The sequence below is a fragment of the Mauremys mutica genome, chromosome 24 (assembly GCF_020497125.1).
Source record: "Mauremys mutica isolate MM-2020 ecotype Southern chromosome 24, ASM2049712v1, whole genome shotgun sequence".
Classification (NCBI taxonomy): domain Eukaryota; kingdom Metazoa; phylum Chordata; order Testudines; family Geoemydidae; genus Mauremys; species Mauremys mutica.
Genome location: NC_059095.1, coordinates 7577406 through 7589824, shown reverse-complemented (window position 1 = coordinate 7589824; position 12419 = coordinate 7577406). Strand labels below are relative to the sequence as shown.

Below are 12419 nucleotides of genomic sequence, written 5' to 3'. Positions count from 1 at the left end.
AAGTACAGCAATTATTGCCATATGTGACCTTGGGCAAGTCACTTCGCCTCTGTGCCTCAGTTCCCCATTTGTAAAATAGAGATTATAGCACTTTCCTACCCCACAGGGGTGCTGTGAAGTTAAACCCATTAAAGATTGGGAGGCACTCCGATACTACGCTGATTGGGGGGTCGTATAAGGTAGACAACTTCTAAGAGTGAGGATGAACGTTTTGTTCTGAAATTTCAGACACTATATTATTGGAAATGGGAGTATGTGTAGGCACTGACCAGACAGTATTTGTAAGAGATCCTAGTTATTAATCACTTTCCTAGGGCTCAGTGTACAATATTTGAGCTGCAAACCTTTATTGGCAGTGCTTTGTGGATAACCTGTAGCAGGTTGGAATATCATAAGGTCTCAGGCCAGGAAAACCATAGGTTGCAGGGAAGATGGCTGACACTGGAATTTTGAGGCCCCTGATCATGTATAAAGTATCAGTATGGCCCAAGATGAGGTGTCTTGTGCCCCTTCCTCTCTAGTTTTCAGTAGTGTTCAGGAGGCTGGTCTTCGCTTGTGAAAGGGTAATACTTGTTAGACTGCTATTTTAAGACCACTGTTGTCCCTGTCACATTTTTTTAGGCAGGGAGGGCATTGCTACTTATCCTGCCACAACCTGCAATTGTATATCTGTTGTTTCAACTGTCTGCAAAATGTTTGGGCAGATTAACATTTTGCTGTCTGTTTGCTGGTTAATGGGTATATCTTGCTGGGCAAATCTGCCTGTGGTGATGTTTTGTTTTCCTCTGAATCCCTCTGCAGGATTTTTCCCAGGAAGCTCTCAGGGATGTGATGCCTTCCTTCGCCACAAGATGACCCTCATTTCACCCTCCATCTTGAAGAAATATGGCATCCCATTTGACCGGGTATGTACACAGGCTGTTTTAAGAGAAGTCTGTAGGTGTGTTGACAGCCTGGGTATGCTCTCCTCTGCTTAAAGGAACCAGTTTCAGGGCAGGCAGTCTGGGGAATAGAATACTTCATTTCTCAATGCAATGTTATGTAAAATATATACTATCAGTTAAAACCAGGTGGCTGTTTAAAAATTAGCATTCAGGGCTTGGCTGAAACAAATTTTTGTAAAGTACTTGTAGTACTCGAGTACCATCTTTCATCTGAGCATCCCAAAGCATTCTGCCAACATAAACATAAGGGTGGAGGTGGTGGTATGTGTGTGTGTCTTATTAATTTTGTCCTTTTTCATCCCCATTTCTGAATGAGAATATTGCCACCATGCTTTCTTCTAAGTAAAGTAAGGATTTTGCTAGAGTTAGTGTCTGAGACAGAGTACAGAACTGAGTTGAAAGGACCCATGATACTTTGAGATGGAATTAATATCCATTTGGAAATAAAAGATCCTGGCTCTTGTACAGCGTCAAGACTATGAATTCATTCAATTTGCTGCTCCAGAAGCCGCTTCATTTTTCCTAGCGAAAGGCTGTGATGAATGAAATTTGAAGTGCAATCATCTGACTTCTCAGATGGACTTGCTGTCAGTGCAGTGGAAGCTTGTGAGAGGCAATGTGACGCTTGTGGTTCAGCATCAGACATTTGACTGGGGCCCAGTTTGCACACACCGGTCCATATTAAATTGCTGTTCATAAGAGGTCAGCAAACTTGAATCCTTAATGTGTTTTCATACTTTCACTTGTGGAGCCCAGCTTTCACATGGAAGCACATAAATACTTGCTTTACACAGCTAAACGCCAGTGGGAGCACCCAAACTTGGGATTTGAATATCCTCTTAAGATGCCCACAGTGTAAATTCACTGTCTGAGAAAATAGATGGATGGGCTGGAGCAATATGTGGAGAATATGGGGTGTGTCCAAGGGTAATGCATAAGTGGCCATTTGGGGAATTATTTATTCCTTTTGATAAAGGATTTTGGAAATTCACTATCCCCACTGCTTACCTTGAAATGTGGGTCCAGAGATCTTCAAAAGAGCACCTGGTTGTTTATTTTGGAGCCTAAATGGCAGTTGAGTTTTGAAAATCTGACTGTTACGTTTTAGGGATTTCTCCTTTGCATTCCCTTGCACGCTTGTATTGGTTGAACTCTAGATCTTGCTTCTCACGTTATTCTGATATCGTTGAGTTTAGAAGCTCAGGTCCCAGTAAACATAATCAGCTGAATTGAGCCTAAAGATTGGTCATTGCTGCATCTCAGAATGGTGATGAAATTAAAAAATCAGGAACCTCGTACACCTTTTTGACTATCTTCTAGTAAGAGGAATTTGCCACTGTGTCCCTCCAGTGTCATGCTGACCTACTGCAAAGAAGGAGCAGGAAATGGGGAAATAGTTTCTGATATTTCATTCAGGCAGCCTGCTAGGGCATTGTTTTTACCTCTGTCAAAGTCCAAAACTTAAAGTAAATATAAAAAACATCCAACAAAATTTCAGTTTGTTGCATTTTCCAGGTTATGGTGTCTTCTGTGTCACAAAACTGTTGCAGTATGCCTGCTTTTCCATTTACTTAGTGGTTGGTGCAAAAGTCACACTGATGGCTAAAGAACATCCTAAGTGAATGGTTTCTGATCAATAACTAACCAAATATCTAGTGGTGTTCTTGTAAGACAGTTTGTAAAAGAAGGGTCTCTCTCTCTCAACTGATCCTAAGAAGTGTGTATTGAACAACATGATCATAAGGATAATATGGAAAGTGATTTTCAATTCACTGCTTGGTGAAATTCACTTTTCCATCTTCCTAGCTGTTATCCCCTGTCCCCCTCCCCCAAATAATTTGATTTGTGAAGAAAAGAAAATGTGCAAGTGTCCGACAGATAAGGCTTTCTACTGAGTATATATAAAAAACAGTGAAATACGAGGGCAGTCTGTCTTGTGCCAGTGTTAGCAGAGTCAGTCTGTCATTGAATTCTATTAAAAGCCAAGAGAGACCAGCATAAAGAACAGCACCGTTTTGAAGACTGAACTCTCCTTTTAAAGGGGGGGGGGGGTTTAACAGTCTAAATCTCAGAAGTCTGACCTGCAGAAAGGGGTAGGGATGTGCTTTCATAACAGCTTCCCTTCTCCTCCTATCACTGAGGCACTCACTGAAAGGCCCTTAACAGTGAAGGGTGGGGTTGGGGGGGAGGACCTTTTTAGTCTGAGCAGCCCCCCTCGGGATGAATCCTAACCAGAAGTAGCAGCTTCAAATACAGTATTTTACAGGGAAAGACAAATGTTTTTTCTCTTCTTCTAAAAATACAGGCAGGATCCCTTCATCTAAATTCCTGGCAGACTTCAAACAAGTGAATACACACACATTTATAAATCTCTGTAATGGTATTTACTTCTGGAAAAAAAGCAGATCAATACCAGAGCTTTTTAATAATTAAAAATGTGTATTTCTGTAATCCCCTATTGATTTCTCCATTTATTCTGCAAGCTCTTGCAGAAGTCAGTAAATTCAGGGCTTTCTCCGTGAGTGGCAGTTTGTGCTGGCTTTCCCTCAATAGTTATTACTTTTCTACATGGCCTATCCATCATCTTGAGTGCTTTCTAATTTATTGTTGGGATAATGTTGACAGCGGTGACATGGAGGACATACACTGTGGGCTTGAAATGAAGACACCAGGATGTAGATTTTCTGACAGGAACATAATCTTTCCGCCTTCTTAATTTAGCAATCTGCAGCTTTGCCTTGATTTATGAAGGGGCTGGTTGGGAGGATGCTCCATGAAGCTGGGTAGAGACCGGACTCACGTTTCTCTCATCCAGAAAACCCACAGAATCCTCTTGGAACAGCTTTTCTTGTAATAATCTTTCTTTATTCTGATGCAATTAACAGTATTGAAAAGACAAGAAGGGGTTTGTATTTCAGTTCTGTGCAAACTCAGCATTGCCACATTATTAGAAGTGGGAAACTTTCTTTAAAATTACCTTTTTGAATCCTTCCACAGACATTGATCCAGGTCTGTCCCTCTCTGATACTTCTCTAATTTAGTTCCCTCATAGGCATTGTCTGTGTCTTACATCGAGTGAGCTGAGAAGAATAGAAATCCTTACATAAAATACACAGGAAGAGACATTCATATTGCAAGCAGCATTGTATGTGCAGCATATAACTCTTGTTTGGTGGTGAGGGTCCTATTCAGATGACAGTCTTTAAGTATCAGTGTTCTGCAGTATGCTGCTCGAGTGCAGTTTAGTCCAGATTGGACACTTCGATCTCCCAGTGATCTGAAGAAGGCAAGCAATTTGAACGTTGTCTTTTTAAACTTCTTTCCTCCACCTTCTTTCTGGCTGGTGCTTCATTTGTTTAATGTGTGATGGATTAAGTTTTGAGGTGCAGTAGCTCTTAGTTTGAAAGGATGTTCGCATTGTTCATTGAGACAACCAGAAAGACCATTTTGAGTAGGGCTTTGCTAAGTCTTAAAAAAGGAATGAATTGGGAATCTGCAACAGAGGGAATATTTTCTTTGTCCAGCTTTTCAAACATAAGTGTATGTAGAACCTGGCTGACTTTAGCACCCCCTCTCCCATCCCTCTTTGATTTTGATATTTCATGATTGTGTTGAAACTCATATGAAGCCTCAAAAGGTTGAATTTTTTTTTTACTTGCAATCTTTTACTATCCAGGCATATTTTTAGTATGGCTGAAAGTTCCTAGAATCCTTTTTAGGCTGTGAACTAATGAGTTCCTCTTGATAGGAAGTATCTTGAGTATAACTGATAGCCATATAACTACTCATATAGTAAAGGATCAGCCAACACTTTTTGTATTTAAAAAGACAGTGTCAGATCAAATTTTGCCTCTTTCTCAATCTTTAAGGTGGAGATGCTACCACCGGCCTTCCTGAGATGTTGTATTAATGTAAAAGCACTGATATAGGGCTAAGTATCTTTATAATATAAATCTGATCAGCCAGATTTTCAACACTTCCCTACTCCCCAGTAATTTTAAATCACTAGTTTTTGTGGGAACCACGTAATTTTGAGTGTTTTCTGACTGCAGCTATCATCTCTAAAGCTTTTTGTTCTGTGACTTTTAAGCTTCCTTCAGTTCCTTAAGTCAATAGTGTACATAGATGAAATTAAAAACAAAATACACATTAATAAGTAAATAATAGAGTATCATTTTTTCTATTATTTGCCTTGTTATGCATGTACCGCTAAGAATGAGGCTAATGTGTTGGGGTGAGTGAATGATGTGAATTAGTTTAAAGCTAAGCTACATGAAAGGTAGGTTCATTTCCAAGTAGAAGCAGTAACATTATGGGCACATTTGGGAGGAAAATACAGGTTTGCCTAATCCTTCTAACATGGCTAGACAACTAGAGATTATGCACTTATGTAGACTTGGTGCTACGATCAGCCAAACTACTCACTGTCTAGAGATCTCTAGGGCATTGGGGATGCTAGACCCTGGGACCAATTTTATAATTTTAAACTCTACCCTGAGAGTCAGGTGGTGGTGTTTAAACTGAATGGTTTAAAGTGACAAGGATTCAGAGCTCCCTGACAGCTACTATCCATTTTAACATCCTTTTCTCTGGAAGTATTTTAATCGCTGTAAAAACAATACAATGGGGTTAGTTCTACCTTTTACCCAAGAGTCTGCTCCTCCATCTACCAGGATTAACTATTTATAAGTATGGATGATGACACTGTGTGTAGGCAGCTAGTTAGCGTGGCTAGGCTCTGTGCAAACTTCCTTTCTTCTTCCGTTAGTCTACCAATGCCTGTTTGTATCTTCAGCAGGAACACCCGCTGACCTTTCAGTTCTCTGTTCTCTACTTTAGAATAAAAGTTTTAGTTTTTGTTTGTCACACAAACAAATACTCATAGACGCTGGATCGAGACAAAGTTGACTTTTCACAGATTTCCTTAAGTTTAAACCCAGTTCTCAAACCGCGGGGCCACCAGATATCCCCAAGGGATCACAGTTTTATCTCTTTCTCCTTTATTTTTAATCAGATCACCCAAGAGGCTGGCGAGTTTATGATCACATTTCCTTATGGCTACCACGCAGGATTCAACCACGGCTTCAACTGCGCTGAGTCCACCAACTTTGCCACACTGCGATGGATTGACTATGGCAAAATGGCTACGCAGGTAAGTGTCTTTGTTTGGATGAGTGGGTTCTTACTACCTTTTAGCTGATTTAAATACAAATGAATGTGGAAGTGCCCATTAAGATACACACAAGAATGAAAATATCATCCAGCTGAGAACATATACTCTTCACATACCGGTTAAGTGTTCTTTTCTTGTTGTTGCCTTTGATTGTTCTCCGCTGTAGTTGAATAGTTCAGTAACTAGGAAGGGGAAGAAAAGACTTTCAAAATAGGGGGGGTAGGATGAGAGGGGATTTTAATTAATCCCAAAGTCCTAGTTTTTGAATGTGAGATGTGCGTTACATTCTGTGGAGAATGGTGCTTTGGTACATGTGTCTTTATGGGAGGTTGATAAGAGACATTTTAATAGGTTTGGTAGCTTTCTGCTGCACCCCAACTAAGTTTCACAGGGAACAAATTATCCCAGAATAGCCTGTGACTGCTGTATTTTAATGCTATGTACCCAAATGCATAATAAATAAAAAGGGAAAGTTTTATGTCGCCATTTAACCCTGAACAAAAATGGACAAGTGACCTTCTGAAAACATCTCCAATTTCTGTAATTCGCTCCTGAATACTTGAAAACGCCCTTTACTCACACTTTATCTCATTTAGAATCAACTGAAGTGCTGCAGCTGTTGGTTCCTGGGACAAAACTCTGTAGGGAAAGCTGCAGGGTATCTTCAATGGAAGGTCTTTTCCTGTGTAACTTGTTCCCTTTGACAGCTCACCAGAATTAGAGCTGGTGGCCTTCAGAGTACAGTATATGGAGCATTTGTTTTGATATTCATTTATCTGAGTGCTTAGTAATGGCAGAAAGGAACTACCTTCCAAGCTAATGAATAGAGCTAGTGGATGGCAGAAGTGTTTGAATGTCTTGCCCTAAATGGGTAGTGTTTTTAATGTATTTAGACCATGTGATGTGCTCAGATGCAGTGGTGCCATGTACAAAGTATGAATAGGGGTGTGTTATTTCTGGTCCTTTTAAGGATCCCCTTCCCACAGGCTATAAAGAAGGATGAATGATTACACAGGTGATGATGGTGGTTTAGTTTGGGGATATTGCCCAAAATGTGCCATATTCCTTTCCAAACAGAGAGGAAAACACAATCGCTGCCCTAGGGTAGCTTACTACAAGCATATCCTTCAGGAAGAGCATAGTTCAGACTCAGGAGGAGATATCTTGAACACTAATGTTCATAATGATCAAAATAATGTTTTGTTCCATGGATTGGGTCCCTGAAATGTGTATAGCTTATTTATAGTGAAGGTTCAATTTGATCCAGAAAAGGTAAGTGTCCCCTTTTCCTTCAGAAATGACTTGTGTTTTGTGAGTAAGAGGAGGTGCATGGTTAGTCACAGAAGTTTTTTACCCTCTCTTAATCTCCCCTGGGACATGAGTGTTTTTGATTGCTCTCTCACTTGAACATACCCATCTTCAAGGCATAGTTCCTTGCCAACCAAGTCATCCTCCCAACCAAGTCAGGACATCCTAGACAGGATTCTATTCAGAACTAATCAATGCCGCTCATTTATCACCATGAGTGATGGGAGGCACTGCTTTCTCTCTAGAGGCTGAATATGATCTCTCTCCATAACTCCAGTACCAGGCTGTCAAGGAACTTGTGGAATCACAGAAACCATGATATCTTTAAGAAATGTTACTGTTTATCTTCTCTACTTTTTTCTTTCAAGTTGTCATTCTTTATTGGATTTATACCATCTACCCAAATAGAAAGCAAAGCTGCTTGTGACTAACTTCATCCTGAAGAAGCACTTTTCTCTGCTACATCTCCTTCCCCTCCCTGTTCGGTGTTCTGTGAATTTGCCTAAGCAGGCACAGGCGGACTGGCTGTGACTATCAAATGCCATAATCTTCAGTGTCTGAGCATCTCATCTTACAGAATGTATGCCCATCCCTCTAGGCTACTGAAAGGTGAAACGCCTGCCTCGTTTATTTTTTCCAGTAATTTTCAGCCCATGGTCTCAGGGGATCTATTATTAGCTGACAAATTTGACATCTGAACTCTATGCTTGTTCTAAAATAAATTCCCCTTAACTCCACAAACATACATCTTAGCAGGGTTTTTTTTTATTGACAGTTTGGAGGAGATGTGAGGCCACTTGATGGGAATTCCACTGAGCGCTGATATAGCTCAGGGCATGAAGAGAATTCATCAGCCAGTGCTGTCCTGTCTTGTCACATTGTGATCAGTGCTTGTTTGCCTCTATCAGTTTGACTCTGCTTTTAGTCTTATAGTGGGAAGGTGGTGAATGAGAGCTATAGATGTAGGCACACTCATTCAGATTAGGCTGGGATTAGACACCAATGTAATAAACAGTAGAAAATATAGTTATTAGCCAAGGGGAAAGGGGTAATTATCATTGAATGAGTGCCACATCAGAACAGATCAATTTTACATCTAGTTTGGTCTCATGTCTCTAGCCGTGGTCAATACTAGCTTCTTCAGGAAGAGATTTAAACCTTCAGACTCTGCTTAACTGAGCAATCATATACCATGGGACGAAATTTATTTCTAACCTCCAACTAGTTTTATGACCTGAAGCATGAATCCTAAACTCAGTTTTTTGAGACACTACCATTAATTTTCCAAGGAGTGATGATTCTAAATTCACAAAAATACACGCCAAGGAGTTGCAGAGCTTGCTGTTTTGCTACCAGATGGGCCAGGTCATGAAACAATTAGTACAGTTGCCAGTTGGCTATTGCTCTGGGAGGAATGTTAGAAGGAGGTTCTGGCAGTATTGACTGGACTGTAGCTAGCCACTTAATATACTTTAATTTCATTCTTTAATCTTTTAGATTCAATTAAACCAAACCTATACTGAAATAATACCCAGCAAACCTCTTCCAGTGCAAAGTAAGATAATGGGCTGTCTTAAAGCTACAAAAGCTGTGAAATTCATAATAGTATTGGCTGTCCCAGCTTTAAACAGCTCCTTTTGTGTCCGGGCACAGATGGAGTAGGGATTGGCCAGTATGTCATAAACTCTTCTCTGGAGGAGTAAAAGCAGCAAAGGATCCTGTGGCACCTTATAGACTAACAGATGTTTTGGAGCATGAGCTTTCGTGGGTGAATACCCCCTCAGAAGGAGGGTGCATCAGTTTAAAAAAAAAAAAAAAATTTAAAACGTACGCCCCTCATGGCTACAAAGAAAACTTTTTCATAGGATCCAATACAGTGCTCTGTCTGAATCAACAAGCTGAAATGAGTGATCTCATTTCAAATATTACATATGCTGAGCTTTCTTAAAATTCCGACTATCAGACTAGCACCACTGCAGCTGTGGTTGGGAATGGTGGGAGCGCTAGTAGAGAACATCCACTGCATTTTTATTATTGTTATCTAGGCCATCTTTGAACAGCATTAGGAGACGTACAGTGGTAATAAAAGCCTGCTGCCTGCCAATGCCAGTGTTTTTACCATAGTTTGTACCAGTGCTAGTGTAATGCTATGAAACTTAAAGAAAAAGCTTCTTAGATAAATCTTCCTGGGTTATAAACTCCAAAGCTTAACGATAACAATTTGGTCAATGCTGACATTTAATCAAGTGCAGATCTTTACAGCAGAAACATCCAGCTACTATGGGATTATGGAGATCTTGTGTCGTTACCTCCTCTTTCCCCACTCAAATAGCTGAACCCTACCCTAGGGTGTTTTCACCCTGGTAAATGTCAGATTATTTATTGAGATTGTAGACTAAGCCATATTCTATTTATATCTGTGCTCTGCAGAGTAAGGAAGGGTGGAATGGAAGCCATAACTCTGAGATTGTGTTTTGGAGTTAAAAGAGCAGTAAGAAAAGCCTAAAACCCACAAGAGGTCTTAAATAAGTTTTGTATGCATCAGACTTCAAATTTACGTAGCGCTTTTTTTTTTATTTGAAATTTTAAAAATAGTGCTCAGGTCTGCTGCAACCTGGCATACTAAGTTTCAGTCTATAGCAAATGTTCCTGGAATTGTAAACCCCAGAAAATGGGGGTTTAATCATTGAAATTTTGACAAACCCTTAACTACAGCAGCGCCACCGGGCACTGCTCTAATATTAAAAGCAATTTTGAGCTCAGCCATGTGTTCACAAACAAGTGACATTTGGGAAGTGCAGTTTTAGATTGAGCCTCCATGCTCACATTGTTAAGCGGCATAGCGTGAAATTACTGAACAAACAGCATAGAGAACTCTGAGCAGATCTGGGGAAAGAAAGTTGGAGAGTGGAAGGAGATGCCCAATTTATTTCCATTGCACCAGGTGACACTTCTCTGTTTATAGGATTTCCATTTAATATTTCCAAAATCATGAGTTGCATGTGTGTGTGTTAACCATTTGTTGCCAGGGTAGGGGATTCCGGATGAGGTGTGAGCTCTGTTATGGTATATAGGCAATAAGTTCATTGACCTCTCCTTTTTAAGTTAAACAAGGATTTAATGAAATATCAGATGGTTGTGTTGTGTGTAAACTCAGATTGCCTGTGCTTTTCATGATGAAAGAAAAATCGTGGACTGTGCTTTTCTGGTTAAATACCACAGGTTTTTTAAATGAGTTGACTAAAGCAGCTATTCTGATTTTGTTCATTTATTTTGTTTTTTTGCTGTCAGACATAGCTGTATTATATTCACTTATACCAGAGTGATTTTTCCCTAAGTCACTATCATAGTTCTTAAAGTGCTTAGAAACGACACTGTGGAAGTACAGAATATTATTTCAGTACAAAAAAGTCAATCTATTTGGTGTTCCATCTCTCCTCTCTCCAGGTTGCAACAAGCAGGGCTGACTCCTGTGCTTACCACAACAGAGGAAGTCAATAACAGGCCTTTCGCAACTAGCCAGATGGACAGTCTTCTTTTTTCCATATGCTCTGACATTGGGGACTCAGAGCATAGATTTTGCTCTGCTTACAGCTGTGGATGGAAGGAAAGAGATTAATGACATACAATAAGAAGGTGCTCATATACTGCAGTGATGGGTGGCCTTAGAAAAACCTACATAGAGTAGCACTCTATGCCTGCCAGGTAGATAGAAAGTACTGCTAACTACAAGAGAACCTGTCTAGACTGCAAAAATGCATTATAACCAGAGCGGAGTTTAATGATCAGTTTACTAGAAACTAGTTCTGCTGTAATTGTAGGACAAGCATCAACATTTGCAGAAAATCAACACTTCAGCAGTGGCTGTAAAGTTGCATAGGCAACTAATTATTGATATGTGTACCTTACATCTATGTAAACTTGTAGCTAGGGCTAGTAAACACCGGGGGGGGGGGAGCGAGGGAGGGAGGGGAGGTTAAGATTCAATTAGAAGTTGGTCTGGTGGGCATTTAACTGGCTAGTTTGCTGCTATAACATGAACTTTTTAAAGAACCCAGTGGAAATTAAATGTTTCCGAGGTGAACATGGGAAATAGTCAAAATGACTAGAGGGGTGTATAATTGTAGCTGAACAGGAATATTTAATGTTAGAGATGTGAACTGTTATCGGTCAGCTAGTTACTGATAGACAGCCCATTACCATATTAGCATCTTTATCCAAGAAATCCTTGCCCTAACTAAGCTAAGGGTCAGTGCATGGTATGATTATCAAGTCAACTTTGTGTGTCTCTCTTGTATCTGCTTACTGTGTCCGAGTCAAGTCCTGGTTCTTGGCAGACAGGATACCTTGGATGGTCAGCTGAATTCTGTGGTTTCTGCCTCCGGCCTGGCCTATTTCTCTCCCCCCCACCCCTTCTTTGTTCAGAATAGGTGTTCAGTTGACCTGACCTGAAGGAAGTAATCTGTCAAGTAATTGTTTTCTGCCTCTTTCACTTATCATAAACCAATACCTGGCAAACACCTTTCTGTCTCAAGAGGTGTTTAAGAAGTATCTGAAACCTCTTAACATGCTATTTTAAACATTCTACTTCTCTCAAAGTAGGGAAATTGTCCCTATAATGCATACCTCAATTGCCTCCTGCAGCAGAGCTTAATGAGAGGATGTTTCCAAGCTGTTAACCCAGTTTAGGGAGTGATTACTTTGTGCTTTTAAGCTTTCCTGAGTCTGAACTGAGTTCAGTCACTGCCTCTGGCTCTGGGATTCTTGGCACACTCTCAAGGTATGTTTATATTGCTGCTGGAGGTAGGTGAACATGTGCTAGTGTTGACTGAGCTAATGTGCTAAAAATAGCAGTGTAGTTGTGCAGAGTACAGGCTTGTCTGAGGACCCAGGTATGTACTTGGGAGGCTAACCCATTGTGCTGCTGTGGCTAGGCTATTTTACTGTGGTAGCTCAATCAAAGCTAGTGTGTGTACGTCTAACCAAGCTGGAAA

At 40.3% G+C, this 12419-nt stretch overlaps 1 protein-coding gene across 2 annotated transcripts in view; it reads left to right on the top strand.

The window, feature by feature from the left end:
- The window catches only part of KDM4B (lysine demethylase 4B), a 165153-nt gene that overhangs the window by 80650 nt on the left and 72084 nt on the right, over positions 1-12419 (top strand). For both annotated transcript variants that reach the window (XM_044998466.1, XM_044998467.1), the window contains exons 7-8: positions 802-905; positions 5959-6096. In XM_044998466.1, the coding sequence (XP_044854401.1) occupies positions 802-905; positions 5959-6096 (242 nt within the window). The remainder of the gene's footprint in view (positions 1-801; positions 906-5958; positions 6097-12419) is intronic.